Source organism: Bombina bombina, chromosome 2, assembly GCF_027579735.1.
Source record: "Bombina bombina isolate aBomBom1 chromosome 2, aBomBom1.pri, whole genome shotgun sequence".
Lineage (NCBI taxonomy): Eukaryota > Metazoa > Chordata > Amphibia > Anura > Bombinatoridae > Bombina > Bombina bombina.
The window spans coordinates 910,325,071-910,343,511 of record NC_069500.1 but is presented as its reverse complement, the minus strand read 5'-3'; the positions used below and the strand labels follow the sequence as shown (position 1 = coordinate 910,343,511).

Sequence of the window (18,441 nt, the reverse complement as noted above, 5' to 3'; positions counted from 1 at the left end):
CTGTGACACAGAACAGCTAATTTGGGATTGTCCTACAAATTGCTGGACGATTTGGATTCATGGGCACCCTCTCTTTACATTTAAATATTTGAATAGTGATCTTTGACTCCATCCTGGGACATTTCCGAGGTTTCCAGGACATTTAAAGGTAAAATTGAAGCATCCATGAATGTTTTTAAAATTGAAATATGTACAAGAAATAAAGGGGCGCCACATAGTATAATATTGTTAACACCATAAAGATGCATATTATGAAATAAGTGAAAACTCAAAATATGATGGCTAGTGATGTCGCAAATTGTTCGCCGGCGAATAGTTCCCGGTGAACATAGCTTGTTCGCGTTCGCCGTGGCGGGCGAACATATGCGATGTTCGATCCGCCCCCTATTCGTCATCATTGAGTAAACTTTTACCCTGTATCTCACAGTCTGCAGACACATTCCAGCCAATCAGCAGCAGACACTCCCTCCCAGACCCTCCCACCTCCTGGACAGCAGCCATTTTAGATTCATTCGGAAGCTGCTTTCTTAGTGAGAGGAGGGACAGTGTAACTGCTGCTGATTTAATAGGGAAATTGATAGCTAGGCTAGTGTATTCAGTGTCCACTACAGTCCTGAAGGACTCATCTGATCTCTGCTGTAAGGACAGCACCCCAAAAAGCCCTTTTTTTTTTTCCTGTGTAATCTAATTGCAGTTGCCTGCCTGCCTGCCAGCCAGCGTGTGTGTCAGGCTCACAGCATATACTGTGCCCACTTGCTCAGTGCCACTACTCATATCTGGTGTAACAGTAGTGTAAATAATTTAAAAAAAAAACTTTTTTGACTGTGAAACATCAGTCTGCTAGTGTAATCTAATTGCAGTTGCCTGCCTGCCAGCGTGTGTGCCAGGCCCACTTGCCCAGTGCCACTACTCATATCTGGTGTAACAGTAGTGTAAATAATTTTAAAAAAAAAACTTTTTTGACTGTGAAACATCAGTCTTCTAGTGTAATCTAATTGCAGCTACCTGCCTGCCTGCTAGCGTGTGTGCCAGCCAGGCCCACTTGCCCAGTGCCACCACTCATATCTGGTGTAACCGTAGTGTAAATTTAAAAAAAAACAACTTTTTTGACTGTGAAACATCAGTCTGCTAGTCTAATCTAATTGCAGTTGCCTGCCTGCCAGCGTGTGTGCCAGGCCCACTTGCCCATTGCCACCACTCATATCTGGTGTAACAGTAGTGTAAATAATTAAAAAAAAAAAAAAAAACTTTTTTGACTGTGAAACATCAGTCTGCTAGTGTAATCTAAATGCAGTTGCCTGCCTGCTAGCGTGTGTGCCAGGCCCACTTGCCCAGTGCCACCACTCATATCTTGTGTAACAGTAGTGTAAATAATTTAAAAAAAACTACTTTTTTGACTGTGAAACCTCAGTCTGCTTGTGTAATCTAATTGCAGTTGCCTGCCTGCCAGCATGTGTGCCAGGCTCACAGCGTATACTGTGCCCACTTGCCCAGTGACACCACTCATATCTTGTTTAATAGTAGTGTAAGTGTACATTTAAAAAAATAAAAACATTTTGGACTGTCAAACATCAGTCTGCTTTTTTGTGTCAGGCTCACAGCGTATACTGTGCCCATTTGCCTAGTGCCACCACTTATATCTTGTTTAATAGTAGTGTAAGTGTACATTTAAAAAAAAAAAAATTTTTGAACTGTGAAACATCAGTCTGCTTTTTTGTGTCAGGCTCACAGCGTATACTGTGCACACTTGCCCAGTGCCACCACTCATTTCTTGTTTAATAGTAGTGTAAGTGTACATTTAAAAAAAAGACAGGCAGAGGCAGGCCACCCCGCAGGTGCCGTCATGGTCGTGGTGCTGTGATTCCCTTTGGCCATAGAATAATGCCCAGTGTTCAGAGGCCACGTCCCATGAACTCGAAAAGTTCTGAGGAGGACATAGTTGACTTTTTAACACAGGACACCCAATCTTCTATAGCTTCCGCTCCGAACCTTGATGCACCATCCTCCTCCAGCTTATCTTCAGGCACCTCTCAAGTTACCACCACTCGCCCGCCTGCCGCCACCACCAACACTAGCACCACAGCCGCTTCACTTGATCTGTCAGAGGAGTTTTTTACACATCAGTTGGAAGAAATGAGTGATGCGCAACCATCATTGACAGAGGATGTAGATAACAGTGATATGTCTCAATCAGGCAGCATTACAGACATGGACGTACGGTGTGATGATGATGATGATGTTGTACCCGCTGCTGCTTCCTTTGTTGATTTGTCAGATACAAGTGAAGCGGTTAATGATGACGATGCATCTGTGGATGTCACGTGTGTGCCCGCTAGAAGAGAAGAAGAACAGAGGGAAAGTTCAGATGGGGAGACAGAGAGGAGGAGGAGGAGACGAGTTGGAAGCAGGGGGAGGTCGTCGCAAGGAGCTAGTGACACAGTCAGACAGCATGCATCGGCACCCGGGGTCAGCCAGACAGCACGCCAATCAACGCATGCTGTTGCCACCACCAGAATGCCGTCATCGCAGAGCTCAGCAGTGTGGCATTTTTTTTGTGTGTCTGCCTCTGACAACAGTGATGCCATTTGCAACCTGTGCCAAAAGAAACTGAGTCGTGGGAAGTGCAACACCCACCTAGGAACAACTGCATTGCGAAGGCACATGATCGCACATCACAAACCCCTATGGGATCAACACATGAGTAGAAGCAGCACACAAACTCAAAGCCGCCATCCTCCTCCTGGTCCAGCATCTTCAGCCACGTCAACCACTGCTGTCCTCCTTGCCCCCTCTCAACCATCCGCCACTCCGTGTCTCGCCTTGAGCAGTTCCTGCTCATCTGCCCACAGTCAGGTGTCTGTCAAGGACATGTTTGAGCGTAAGAAGCCAATGTCACAAAGTCACCCCCTTGCCCGGCATCTGACAGCTGGCTTGTCTGAACTCTTAGTCCGCCAGCTTTTACCATACGAGCTGGTGGAGTCTGAGGCATTGAAAAAATTTGTAGCTATTGGGACACCGCAGTGAAAGGTACCCGGCCAAAATTTCTTTTCACAAAAGGCAATCCCCAACCTGTACTCGATTGTGCGAAAGGAAGTACAGGTAGCCCTCAGTTTACGCCGGGGTTAGGTTCCAGAAGGACTGGTTGTAAATCGAAACCGTTGTAAATTGAAACCCAGTTTATAATGTAAGTCAATGGGAAGTGAGGGAGTTAGGTTCCAGGCCCCTCTCAAAATTGGCATAAGTAACACCTAATACATTATTTTTAAAGCTTTGAAATGAAGACTTTAAATGCTAAACTGCATTATAAACCTAATAAAATAATCACACAACACAGAATATATAATGAAACTAAGTTAAATTAATAAAAACATTTGCTAAACCGCATTACAAACCTAATAAAATAATCACACAACACAGACTTCACTTGCATTTTTCTGCAAACAGTTGTTTCTATGCATTCCAATCTGGACTGATTTATAGACAGGAAGATCTTGTTCCTTTGCAAGCTGCTCGATAGCTCAGGTCTGGTTAAACTGATTAATTTCAGCTTGCTTGGTTTTCATATCTTTGCTGCAACACAAGTGGACAGCTCCACCTACTGGCCATTTTAATCAATGCACTGCTTCTCAATGCTTTTCAATAGCAGTCACATGACTGGAAAAAAAAGGTTGTTATTCTGAAATGGTGCAAATTGAACCGTTGTAAACTGAGGGTCACCTGTAATGGCATGTCTGGCACACAGTGTTGGGGCAAGGGTCCATTTGACCACTGATAGCTGGTCTGCAAAGCATGGTCAGGGCAGGTATATCACCTACACTGCGCATTGGATAAACCTGCTGACGGCTGCCAAGCATGGAATGCGTGGCTCTGCAGAGGAGGAGTCGGTGACACCGCCACGACTTGCAGGCAGGCCTGCTGCCACCTCCTCTACTCCTCCTACTCCATCCTCTTCCATAACCTCCTCGGCTGAGTCCTCTTCTGCTGCTGCGTCTTGCTCCACATCAACGGCACCCCCCCCAGCTCCGCAGGTACTATTCCACATCTCGGATACGGCAGTGTCATGCCGTCTTGGGGTTGACTTGCCTGAAAGCAGAGAGTCACACCGGACCAGCACTCCTGTCCACCCTGAACGCACAGGTGGATCAGTGGCTGACTCCACACCAACTGGAGATCGGCAAAGTGGTTTCTGACAACGGAAGTAATTTGGTGGCAGCATTGAAATTGGGCAAGTTGACACATGTGCCGTGCATGGCACATGTGTGTAATCTGATCGTACAACACTTTGTGCATAAGTACCCAGGCTTACAGGACGTCCTGAAGCCGGCCAGGAAGGTGTGTGGCCATTTGAGGCATTCCTACACGGCCATGGCGCACTTTTCCGATATCCAGCGGCAAAAACAACATGCCAGTGAGGCGCTTGATTTGCCACAGCCCGACACGTTGGAATTCAACACTCCTAATGTTCGACCGCCTGCTCCAACAAGAAAAAGCCGTTAACGAGTATTTGTATGACCGGGGTGCTAGGACAGCCTCTGCGGAGCTGGGAATTTTTTTGCCACATTACTGGGTGCTCATGCACAATGCCTGTAGGCTCATGCGTCCTTTTGAGGAGGTGACAAACCTAGTCAGTCGCACCGAAGGCACCATCATCGACATCATACCATTTGTTTTCTTCCTGGAACGTGCCCTGCGAAGAGTGCTGGATCAAGCCGTAGATGAGAGTGAAGAGGAAGAGTTGTGGTCACCATCACCACCAGAAACAGCCTTATCAGCATCACTTGCTGGACCTGCGGCAACGCTGGAAGAGGATTGTGAGGAAGAGGAGTCAGAGGAGGAATGTGGCTTTGAGGAGGAGGAGGAAGACCAACCACAACAGGCATCTCAGGGTGCTCGTTATCACCTATCTGGTACCCGTGGTGTTGTACGTGGCTGGGGGGAAGAAGATACCTTCAATGACATCACTGAGGACGAGGAACGGGACATGAGTAGCTCGGCATCCAACCTTGTGCAAATGGGGTCTTTCATGCTGTCGTGCCTGTTGAGGGACCATCGTATAAAAAAGCTGAAGGAGAATGACCTGTACTGGGTGTCCACGCTACTAGACCCCCGGTATAAGCATAAAGTGCCAGAAATGTTACCGAATTACAACAAGTCGGAAAGGATGCAGCATTTCCAAAATAAATTAAAAAGTATGCTTTACACAGCATATAAGGGTGATGTCACAGCACAACGTGAATCTAACAGGGGAAGAACTGAAAGTAATCCTCCGACTACGACCACGCCGGCAAGGACAGGACGCTTTACAGACGTGTTGTTGATGGAGGACATGCAGAGCTTTTGAACTCCTATGCATCGCCACAGCCCTTCGGGGTCCACCCTCAGAGAACGACTCGACCGACAGGTAGCAGACTACCTCGCCTTAACTGCAGATCTCGACACTCTGAGGAGCGATGAACCCCTTGACTACTGGGTGTGCAGGCTTGACCTGTGGCCTGAGCTATCCCAATTTGCAATAGAACTTCTGGCCTGCCCCGCTTCAAGTGTCCTGTCAGAAAGGACCTTCAGTGCAGCAGGAGGTATTGTCACTGAGAAGAGAAGTCGCCTAGGTCAAAAAAGTCTAGATTACCTCACCTTTATTAAGATGAATGAGGGATGGATCCCGAAGAGACTGACATTGGGCGATACATTCAAATAAAAAAGGCCTGATGAGATGAGCTGCTTTGGGCTAAAAATGGTCCACACGCTGCTGTATTTTATCTTCAAATGCCGGATGACTTGCGTGACTTATCCGCCACCAACTAGGGTTCAAGCCGCAATGTTTTAGGGCACTTTCTGCCTGGGAAACAAACATCAATTTTTCTGGCCGCTGCTACAGCAGCGGCTGCAACAATACCTAATTTTTCAGGCATGTGTACATGCCAAATTTTTCTGGCCTCTGGTGCTGCACTGTGGCTTCAAAAACAAAAACAAAAAAAAGACACTCGGGTTAAATTAAATTTTCATGATTCAGATACAGCATGTAATTTTAAACAACTTTCCAATTTACTTCCATTAAAAAAATGTGCACAGTCTTTTATATTTGTAATTTTTGAGTCAGCAGATCCTACTGAGCATGTGCAAGAATTCAGACTATATGTATATGCATTTGTGATTGGCTGATTGCTATCACATGGTACAAGGGGAGTGGAAATATACATAACTTTGAAATTTGTTATTAAAAAATCTACTACTCATTTAAAGTTCAGACTAAGTGCCATTGCATTGTCTTGTTATCTTGCATTTGTTGATTATGGAAATCTAATGTGTTGACTGGTCCTTTAACAGGATTAAACTGATAGGAATAGTACTACTTAACACACCACTCCTATCTGGTGGCACATTAGATTGCACGCGCAGTGCCCCAAATTTGAAGTAGGAGGAACGACCAAGCATCTTTTTCCATACACATCCCCTGATAGGGGACACCGCAGTGGAAGGTACCCGGCCAAAATTTCTTTGCACAAAAGGCAATCCCCAACCTGTACTCGATTGTGCAAAAGGAAGTAACCTTACCATGGGTGTCAGACCGCACGTCTTGTAATTCTCTGTCTGGGAAATTATCTATCTATCAAATCTATCTATTTATCTATCAAATCTATCTATCGTATCTATCAAATGTATATTGCATCTATTGATCTATCTAATCTATGTATCTATCTATCAAATCTATCTATCTCGTGGCCGGACTGTTTTGTGATAGCCACTTGTGTTTCGGCCAAATGTCCGTCGGCTAAAAGTCTGGCCACGATTGCACGCGCAGTGCCCCAATTTTGAAGTAGGAGGACCGACCAAGCATCTTTTTCCATCTCCCGGTTTTTAAAATCCATGCCATATACACCTCCCCCGATAGGGGGAGTAACAGGTATTAAACTGATCAGAATAGTACTGCTTAACACACCACTCATATCTGGTGGCACAGTAGATTGCACGCGCAGTGCCCCAAATTTGAAGTAGGAGGACCGACCAAGCATCTTTTTCCATCTCCCGGTTCCTAAAATCCATTCCATATACACCTCCCCCGATAGGGGGAGTAACAGGTATTAAACTGATCAGAATAGTACTGCTTAACACACCACTCATATCTGGTGGCACAGTAGATTGCACGCGCAGTGCCCCAAATTTGAAGTAGGAGGACCGACCAAGCATCTTTTTCCATCTCCCGGTTCCTAAAATCCATGCCATATACACGTCCCCTGGCGCCGCAACTGCCTCTGGGAACCTTACCATGGGTCCCAGTCCGCACGTCTTGTAATTCTCTGTCTGGGAAATTATATATCTATCAAATCTATCTAACTATCTATCGTATCTATCAAATGTATATTGCATCTATTGATCTATCTAATCTATAAATCTATCTATCTCGTGGCCGGACTGTTTTGTGACAGCCACTTGTGTTTCTGCCAAATGTCTGTCGGACAAATGTCCGTCGGCTAAAAGTCCGGCCACGATTGCACGCGCAGTGCCCCAAATTTGAAGTAGGAGGACCGACCAAGCATAATTTTCCATCTCCCGGTTCCTAAAATCCATGCCATATACACCTCCCCCGATAGGGGGAGTAACAGGTATTAAACTGATCAGAATAGTACTACTTAACACACCACTCATATCTGGTGGCACAGTAGATTGCACGCACAGTGCCCCAAATGTGAAGTAGGAGGACCGACCAAGCATCTTTTTCCATCTCCCGGTTCCTAAAATCCATGCCATATACACGTCCCCTGGCGCCGCAACTGCCTCTGGGAACCTTACCATGGGTCCCAGACCGCACGTCTTGTAATTCTCTGTCTGGGAAATTATATATCTATCGTATCTATCAAATGTATATTGCATCTATTGATCTATCTATCTAATCTATGTATCTATCAAATCTATCTATCTCGTGGTTGTGCAAATGGACTGTTTGCGGTTGTTTGTGGTGTGTTAAACGGGGAGTTTGGTCTGTCACTGTGAAGCGGGCGTAAGCCTTACACTACCTGATCGATACAACATCATACCTGATGTTTTAAAGCACATTATTCCAAACAATTTAGGAATGTTAGGTGATTTATGCCCTTTATGGATTAAAACCATACTCTGCATCAACTATGTAATTTTCCATGGGAGTTTTGCCATGGATCCCCCTCCGGCATGCCACAGTCCAGGTGTTAGTCCCCTTGAAACAACTTTTCCATCACTATTGTGGCCAGAAAGAGTCCCTGTGGGTTTTAAAATTTGCCTGCCTATTGAAGTCCATGGCGGTTCGCCCGTTGGCGAACAGTTGCGGAAGTTTGAGTCCGCCGTTTGCGAACGGAAAATTTTCAGTTCGCGACATCACTAATGATGGCAACCAAAATGTGGTGCAAACAGGCAGGCTGACCTTCTCAGTCCCCAGCTGAGTGATCGTTGTCACTGGCAAACGCATTGCATAAATAATGTTTGCTAAGAATACTGGTGACTCTTATTCTCTGTTGGTGTACGCTCACCCAGGTTGAAAGTGAGGAGCTGTAGACCGGAGATCAGTCAGTCAGCTATGTATGTTGTTATCTAAAGAATAAAATAAGAATTTTAAGCTATATAGTTCATCGTAGATGTGTCTGTGTTTTATTTGTTTGTTTGTGATTATTAATGTTGCATATCTATGGTGGAGTTACAGAATTTGAAAAGTAGAGGGAGCTATGCTGTAATACTTGACAATGTTTTTTTTTTTTTTAATATATTTGTTTTTCTTTATTTTGCTTTCATTTATTTATTTTAAACCTTATTATTAAAAGTATATGGTATGATTGAAAGCTTTGGCCAAACATTGCCTTTATGATGTAGGTACCTCTGTATTTCTTATTGTTATTTCTCTAAGCTCCAGCATATATTGACAAGAATAATAGAAATGGAAGCAATGTATACAGCCAAAAATAGTTTTCTTTACCAAGTTGCCCTTCTGCACAGCTTAAGCACTAGAGTAAAAATACAATATGTACTTTATTCATGTTTAAATTAACAGATGCATAATTCTGATCTTGCTTATAAAATGAGCATCTATGCAGATGTTTGCTCATAGAAGGTGTGGCCATACTTATGTAGTTACATATTAACATAGCAGATGAGGTTGAAAAAGTCCAGAAGTTCAACTTATACAGATCCTACCTGATTTACAATAAAGAAGCTCCAATTGAACTTACATTAAACAATTTGAAAACTGACCCATTTTAAGGGATGCTGTACCCAATTTTTTTCTTTCGTGATTCAGATACAGCATGCAATTTTAAGCAACTTTCTAATTTACTCATGTTATCAAATTTTCTTTATTCTCTTGGTATCTTTATTTGAAAAACCGGGAACGTTAGCTTACGAGCCGGCCCATCTTTGGTTCAGAACCTGGGTACAGCTTGCTGATTTGTGGCTAAATGTAGCCACCAATCAGCAATTGCTATCCAGGGTTCTGAACCAAAACTTAGCCGGCTTGTAAGCTTACATTCCTGCTTTTTCAAATACAGATACTAAGAAAAAATGATTACAAGAGTAGATTAGAAAGTTGCTCTTAAAATCGCACAATCTATCTGAATCATACAAAAAAAAACTTTGGGTTCAGTATCCCTTTAATTACAAACAATCATATCCCTAAATTTGTTTTTTAGCCAGAAATATATCTGTCTTTTTTAAATTAATCTAAGTTATTGGCAATCACTACCTCCTTAGGCAAGATGTTCCACAATTTGATTGCTCTTACCGTGAAAAAATGTTCATGTTGCTGGAGATTACATCTCCTTTCCTCTAACCTTAAATTGTAACCTCTTGTCACAAATATTTGTCTTGGAATAAACAGCATTTCCTCCAACTCTGTATGTGGGCGTTTAATATATTTTCATACAGTAATCATATCACTACTCAAGTGCCTCAGACCCAATTTGGCTAACCTCTCATATTTTAAATCCTTCACTCCCCATATTACTTGCTGCAAAGTTTCTGATCCCATCTTTAAAATAAAAGTTGTTTTCAGTGAATGTCAGAGTTTATTTTGTAAAGGAAAATATTAGTACATTATAGTGTCTTTTAGTCTATTTTAAAAGAACTAACAGTGTTTCTCCCATAGTCTGGTGAGGCGAGTGGATCGCATGGAGCATTCTATTGGAAGTATAGTGTCCAAAATAGATGCAGTGATTGTCAAACTGGAAGCAATGGAAAGAGCCAAAATCAAGAGGCGAGAGGTCTTGGGAAGGCTCCTGGATGGTGTGACTGAGGTTTGGCTTGTGCACCTTTTTCAGTTTATATCGTATTGTTATAGTTTACAACAGGCCAGATTCTAAAGATTCATCATCACTCATTGCATTACATAAGATTTGAGATCAAGCAAACAAGTCAGTCTTTTGATTTAAAAAAAATGTTTGTTTAATAAGGGGTTGTTGAATTTTAATAGCCTGTGAAATGCAAAGCTGTGGGCGGGACTTGTTTACTTTTTGCCCTAGTATGGCACTAAACACAAGATTCCTGGCACTGCGCTTTTGAGCTACTACCATACTGCTTGGTGTCTTTGGTTGCAATTGTAATTAATTATTTTTCATATGAATCCATGATACAAATCAGCAGTTAAACTATAAATGGGCACTAAAATCAAAATTAAACTTTCATGATTCAGATACATCATGTCATTTTAAAAAGCTTTCCATTTTACTTCCATTTTCAAATTGTGCCTTTTATATGCACACATTCTGAGCCACCAGCTCCTACTGAGAATGTGTAAGAGTTAATAGTGTATATGAGTCTATGATTCACATGACACAGGGGGGCAAGGTAATGGAAGGGGATTTTAAAAATTGCCTACTATTCATTTAAAATTCAGAGTAATCTTGCATTGGCTGAGTATTAATTTGTTGATTTATGCAGTTAAATTGTTTTTAATGGTCCTTTCGTTATACATTATGCATTTATAAGACACATATCTTTTGTCAATGCATAAATATGATAGTAATTATATGCCATTCAGAGTATAGAGGAAAAAAGAGGGATACAAATCTACAAACAGCAGATAATACAAAGAACAAGAAGAACTGACAAGTATTTGTTGAAGAAAAATGGAAGTCGGTTTGATTTTTCCTAGTCTCTTGCATACCTCCTAGTGTACAATACTGAGCAAAAGTTATAGGCAGGCGTGAAACAATGCTGTAAAGGAAGAATGCTATCAAAATAGAAATTATGATAGTTAATTTTGTATCCATTAACGAAATGCAAAGAAGCAAAGAAAAATAAAATCAATATTAAGTGTGACCACCCTTTGCCTTCAAAACAGCATCAATTCTGCTCAGGGATTTAGGGATTTTGTAGGCATAGTCAGGTGCATGATTTAACAATTATACTAATGCTAATGATCAGAAACAGATGTGTCGAAAGAATAAAACTGGGTGAGGAACAGCCAAACTCTGCTAACAAGGTGAGGTTTCTGAAGACAGTTTAATCTCCAAAGTCACACGCCATGGCAAGACTGAGCACAGCAACAACACACAAGGTAGTAATACTGCATCAGCAATGTCTATTGTCAAGGCAGACAGGGGTTTCCAGATGTGCTGTTCAAGCTCTTCTGAAGAAGCGTAAAGAAACAGGCAGTGTTGAGGACCGTAGATGCAGTAGTCAGCCAAGGAAACAGTGCGGCAGATAAAAGACACGCCACATTTACTTTCCTTTGCAATTAGATATTGAGCAGTGCCATCATCTCAGAATTGGAAGAAACCAGTGGGACCCTGGTACACCCATCTACTGTCTGGAGAAGTCTGGTCCAAAGTGGTCTTCATGGAAGACTTGCAGCTAAAAAGTGATACCTCTGACAGGGAAACAAGGCAAAGTGACTTATTTATGCACAAAAACACAGGAACTGGAGTACAGAAAGAATGGCAGCTGGTGCTCTGGGACAGATGAGGCAAAATTTTAAATATGTATCTCTAGCAGAAGGCAGTTTGTTTTCTGAAGGTCTGGAGAGTGGCACCAGTGAAGCATGGGGGAGGTTACTTGCAAGTTTGGGACCTCATATATGCAAATTGAGTTGGGGATTTGGTCAGAATCAATCTTCTCTTCAATGCTGCGAAGTACTGGAAGGTACTTATCCACCATGCAGTACCATCAGGGAGGCATCTGAGTGGCCCCAGATTTATTCTCTGCGAGACAATGACCACAGACATACATCCAAAGTCATAAAGAATTATCTTCAGTGTAAAGAAGAACAAGGAGTCCTGGCCCCCACAGAGCCCTGAGCTCAGCATCTAGTTCAGTCTGGGATTACATGAAAAGACAGAAGCAACTGAGGCTGCATAAATCCACAAAACTGTAATGAGTTCTCCAAGATGTATGGAACAACCTACCTGCCAAGTACCTTAAACTACAGGGAGTGCAGAATTATTAGGCAAATTAGTATTTTGACCACATCATCCTCTTTATGCATGTTGTCTTACTCCAAGCTGTATAGGCTCGAAAGCCTACTACCAATTAAGCATATTAGGTGATGTGCATCTCTGTAATGAGAAGGGGTGTGGTCTAATGACATCAACACCCTATATCAGGTGTGCATAATTATTAGGCAACTTCCTTTCCTTTGGCAAAATGGGTCAAAAGAAGGACTTGACAGGCTCAGAAAAGTCAAAAATAGTGAGATATCTTGCAGAGGGATGCAGCACTCTTAAAATTGCAAAGCTTCTGAAGCGTGATCATCGAACAATCAAGCGTTTCATTCAAAATAGTCAACAGGGTCGCAAGAAGCGTGTGGAAAAACCAAGGCGCAAAATAACCGCCCATGAACTGAGAAAAGTCAAGCGTGCAGCTGCCAAGATGCCACTTGCCACCAGTTTGGCCATATTTCAGAGCTGCAACATCACTGGAGTGCCCAAAAGCACAAGGTGTGCAATACTCAGAGACATGGCCAAGGTAAGAAAGGCTGAAAGACGACCACCACTGAACAAGACACACAAGCTGAAACGTCAAGACTGGGCCAAGAAATATCTCAAGACTGATTTTTCTAAGGTTTTATGGACTGATGAAATGAGAGTGAGTCTTGATGGGCCAGATGGATGGGCCCGTGGCTGGATTTTAAAGGGCAGAGAGCTCCAGTCCGACTCAGACGCCAGCAAGGTGGAGGTGGAGTACTGGTTTGGGCTGGTATCATCAAAGATGAGCTTGTGGGGCCTTTTCGGGTTGAGGATGGAGTCAAGCTCAACTCCCAGTCCTACTGCCAGTTTCTGGAAGACACCTTCTTCAAGCAGTGGTACAGGAAGAAGTCTGCATCCTTCAAGAAAAACATGATTTTCATGCAGGACAATGCTCCATCACACGCGTCCAAGTACTCCACAGCGTGGCTGGCAAGAAAGGGTATAAAAGAAGAAAATCTAATGACATGGCCTCCTTGTTCACCTGATCTGAACCCAATTGAGAACCTGTGGTCCATCATCAAATGTGAGATTTACAAGGAGGGAAAACAGTACACCTCTCTGAACAGTGTCTGGAAGGCTGTGGTTGCTGCTGCACGCAATGTTGATGGTGAACAGATCAAAACACTAACAGAATCCATGGATGGCAGGCTTTTGAGTGTCCTTGCAAAGAAAGGTGGCTATATTGGTCACTGATTTGTTTTTGTTTTGTTTTTGAATGTCAGAAATGTATATTTGTGAATGTTGAGATGTTATATTGGTTTCACTGGTAAAAATAAATAATTGAAATGGGTATATATTTTCTTTTTGCTAAGTTGCCTAATAATTATGCACAGTAATAGTCACCTGCACACACAGATATCCCCCTAAAATAGCTATAACTAAAAACAAACTAAAAACTACTTCCAAAACTATTCAGCTTTGATATTAATGAGTTTTTTGGGTTCATTGAGAACATGGTTGTTGTTGTTCAATATTAAAATTAATCCTCAAAAATACAACTTGCCTAATAATTCTGCACTCCCTGTATGTACAAGTGTTCACTCACTTTGCGTTTTGTTAATTGATAAGCATTCTTACTTCACAGCATTTTTTACACCTGCCTAAAACTTTTGTACAGTAGTGTACCTCCTAGTGTTGTTAAATTTCTTGTTCCTTAACATTTTCAATTATTTTGCTGCCCTCCCTCACCTTTTGCTGCTATTAAACTGCTGCTCTATATTTCTAGTCTCCACCTTCTGTGATGATACTGGAAAAATATACAGAGGGCGACTCCTAGTGCAAATCAGTTGATACAGTTGTAAGCCCCAAATGATCCCTTTAGAGAGATACTCACATATTATGGAGCACACTATAGTGCTAATGAGGCAAGCTGGGTATATTATGGTGGCCCAGCGCACATAACACTCTGGCAAGCAGTGGATCAATGTAGCAAATAAAAGATAGGAGACTCCAGAAGTATATCAAAAATGAGTTTTATAAATATAAATAAATGAACATAAAAACAATCAGTAAAACACGCTACGCGTTTCTCAGAGCTCACCACTCTGTTTCCTCAGGCAAGTTCTACTGAAATATGACTGAGGTCTCCTATTTAAACCCAAAAAAACTAATTGGGATGTCGGTTACACCCATTACACACCCTTTTAATTAGCTCTTGCTACTATTACCATAGCAACTCTGCTGACTCCACCTAACTCCACCTGACTCCACCTAATAATTATGCACAGTAATAGTCACCTGCACACACAGATATCCCCCTAAAATAGCTATAACTAAAAACAAACTAAAAACTACTTCCAAAACTATTCAGCTTTGATATTAATGAGTTTTTTGGGTTCATTGAGAACATGGTTGTTGTTGTTCAATATTAAAATTAATCCTCAAAAATACAACTTGCCTAATAATTCTGCACTCCCTGTATGTACAAGTGTTCACTCACTTTGCGTTTTGTTAATTGATAAGCATTCTTACTTCACAGCATTTTTTACACCTGCCTAAAACTTTTGTACAGTAGTGTACCTCCTAGTGTTGTTAAATTTCTTGTTCCTTAACATTTTCAATTATTTTGCTGCCCTCCCTCACCTTTTGCTGCTATTAAACTGCTGCTCTATATTTCTAGTCTCCACCTTCTGTGATGATACTGTTGGTTTGTGTTTTTTTTTCTTTATGACATCAGCAAATGGCTGGTATTCAAATCACCCCTAAAAATTTTGACCTATGAGCAGTAATGATATGAACTGTATGTGGCCCTGTAGTTCTAAATAATCTCTTGATTGCATATTTGGTGGGGCTGACACCATCTGCCTGTGTTCTGATCTTCAGTTCACAAAATTCTCTCAGACAGAGGCCTAGCCAGGTCCTCATGTCTTTATTGCAGGTCCGTATCGCTCACCTGCCCCCACCCCAATAACATTTGTAGTGTTATATTGCTCACAGGCACCAAGCTGTCCATTAGGTAGCGAATATTCTTTTTATCTATTTGTTTTATGATGACATGTTCTGTCTATAATGTACATCCATAATAACCTCAATAAAATGTAAGTCTTAAATATAAATAAGTAAATAATGTCCTGATTATAAGTGAAGATGAAATTGGGCCTAAACTGGTTAGATCATGTATTTTCACTATAATACATTTATTGTACACTTTAGATATTAATAACTGTAACTATGTGATCTTTACACATGTATCTGTATTATAAATTGTTATAATTTTTCAACTTCATATCTGTGAAAAAAATTAAATTGAGCACAGATTCATTTACCTGTTTGCCCTCTAGGATGAAAGGCTGGGGCGTGACAATGAGATTCATAGAGAACAAATGGAGCGGCTGGTGAGAGAAGAGTTGGAGCGCTGGGAATCGGATGATACCGCTTCCCAAATGAGTCACCGCGTGGGCACTCCAGTAGCGACAACAGGTCAACAGCGCTCAAGGACCTCACGTCCTCCTTCATCACAGTCAACAGAAGGTGTTGAAGGTGTAATCACAGGCAGTGTTGGGAACAGCCAGGTGTGATGTTCACTAAGGGGAGTGGCCTACCACCCACGTAAATTGCATTGAACAAGAGTCTTGTATCTGCAGCCACCAAAAACCAGCTGGTTAGGTGTAAGGGTCACCGTCATAAAAGGAAGAGGCAGAATATATTTAGAGGATGAATGGGATGTTCATTTACCTTGTTCATTATTTTCAGTATTTTTTTTTAGATATTATCTTAAAGGGACATGTTAATACATTAATTAAATGCTCTTATTGATTAGTGTATTGTATTATTACACCATTGTTTCTTGGTAACTATGTTTTTTAATCACCTCAAACTGATTAAACAAAAAAAAATTAACTTTACTTTTCATCTGTAGTGACAAATGCACATATGCAATTTAACATCTCCTCCCCTTTAATGTGTTCCCAATGATTCCCTTTGCCTGCTGGAGTATATCAATTGGTTACAAATAGATCCTTTAACTTTATTTTGTCATATGAAATAACTGTTACCTGTTGAACCCACCACCTATACTTACAATATGAATACTGCAGTATTCTCTGTTGAAAAGTTTTGTAAACAAGAGACAGCAGCTGTAATCATCCTCTCAGTGGGGGCTAGAGAGAGAAGTTGATTTTCAATTCCTTTAAAGGGACACTCAAGTCAAAATTAAACTCATGATTCAGACAGAGATGCAATTTTAAACGACTTTCAAATTTACTTCCATTAACAAAATGTGCCTTTTTATATTTACACTTTTTGAGTCATCAGCTTGAGTCAAGAATTCATAGTATTACGTATATGCATTTGTTATTGGCTGATGGCTGTCACATGATACAGGGGAGTGGAAATAGACATGTTTGAAATTTGTCAGAAAAAAAATCTACTACTCATTTGAAGATCAGACTTAGTGCTATTGCATTGTCTTTTTATCATGAATTTGTTGATTATGCAAATCTACTGTATTTACTGGTCCTTTAAAGGGACAGTCTACACCTTATGTCATCTTAAAGTCTTACCTTAGATTAAGCTGCAAATAGTCTCCTGCACCTTTTCTATATCATGCAGCAGGAACGGTAAAACAATTATTTTGAAATGAATATTGTTTCTGGCCAGTTTGTAATGACTGCCAATCTCCACCCACTGATGACATCACAATCTGGGATGCATCTAGGCACTCTGGATTCAACAGACTTCCAATGCTATTCAGCAAATAGTGAGCCTTTTTTGATTGGAAGCAATATGTAGCACAGATTGTGATGTCATCAGTGGGTAGAGCTTGGCTGCCATTTCAAACTGGCCAGAAATAATATTCATTTCAAAATAACTGTTTTACCATTCCTGCTGCATGGTATAGAAAAGGTGCAGGAGACTATTTGCAGCTTAAAGGGACACTTAACCCAAATGTTTTCTTTTGTGATTCAGATAGAGCATGCAATTTTAAGCAGCTTTCTAATTTACTAATATTATCAATTTTTCTTTGTTCTCTTGCTATCTTTATTTGAAAAAGAAGACATCTAAGCTTTTGTTTTGGTTTAGTACTCTGGACAGCACTTTTTGATTGGTGAATGAATTTATCCACCAATCCGCAAGGACAACCCAGGTTCTTCACCAAAAATGGGCCGGCATCTAAACTTACATTCTTGCATTTCAAATAAAGATACCAAGAGAATGAAGAAAATTTGATAATAGGAGTAAATTAGAAAGTTGCTTAAAATTTCATGCTCTGTCTGAATCACAAAAGAAAAAATGCGGGTTCAGTGTCCCTTTAATCTAAGTGAAGACTTTAAGAAGACTAAGGTGTAGACTGTCCCTTTAAGTATTTGCATTTTTGCATACAGAAAGAGATTAGATAAGGAGGTGTATGTGTATAAAGAAATATGATAATAAGCTTAGCCAACTTAAATGGGTTGTAGCTTCAATGGGCAAAATCATCTATTTCATATATATTAAAAAAGAAAAAAAAAACAGCAATTTGCCATACATTTAGTACTCTTCAACTGGTGTAAGGAGTCATTGAAAAACAATTTTACAGTACACTGTTCCTTTAACTGCAGTATGTGTTTAGCACTTTTGCACGAGTCAAATACATAATGAGGATCATTTGTGTAATAATATGATACAGAATTTTATTATTGCATTAAAAGGTCCCTTTAACATATTTAAAGCTTTGTATTGTGAGAGTGAGTCAGTTTATGATCTGCTATCTCTTTAACACAACTGAGATTTTAATGGTTCATCTTGTGCAATAATATTTTAAATTGTGTAAAAGAAATGTCAATTTTTTTATGGAAGGAAAAAATATCCTACAAAATTCCTCATCAGTAGAAAGTTATTTTATATAAACTACATTATGTGTATTGATTTCTTTACTTTGCTTTTTTTTTTTAATAAATTTTTACAGTTGATATACTTGTGCATGACAGCCAAATACCTGATAATTGCATTAGCATTTGTAATGTACACCATGAATTTGCAGATTATATATCTTAAAATTACATTTCTACTCTGTACTGCATTTATTGTTTGAGGTTTA

General features: G+C 40.8%; 1 protein-coding gene across 2 annotated transcripts in view; it reads left to right on the top strand.

The window, feature by feature from the left end:
- The window catches only part of PKD2 (polycystin 2, transient receptor potential cation channel), a 152,183-nt gene extending 135,916 nt beyond the window's left edge, over positions 1 to 16,267 (top strand). For both annotated transcript variants that reach the window (XM_053703304.1, XM_053703303.1), the window contains exons 14-15: positions 10,106 to 10,253; positions 15,704 to 16,267. In XM_053703304.1, coding sequence (XP_053559279.1) covers positions 10,106 to 10,253; positions 15,704 to 15,940 — 385 coding nt within the window. In that variant the 3' untranslated portion in view covers positions 15,941 to 16,267. The remainder of the gene's footprint in view (positions 1 to 10,105; positions 10,254 to 15,703) is intronic.
- Positions 16,268 to 18,441: the final 2,174 nt, after the last annotated feature.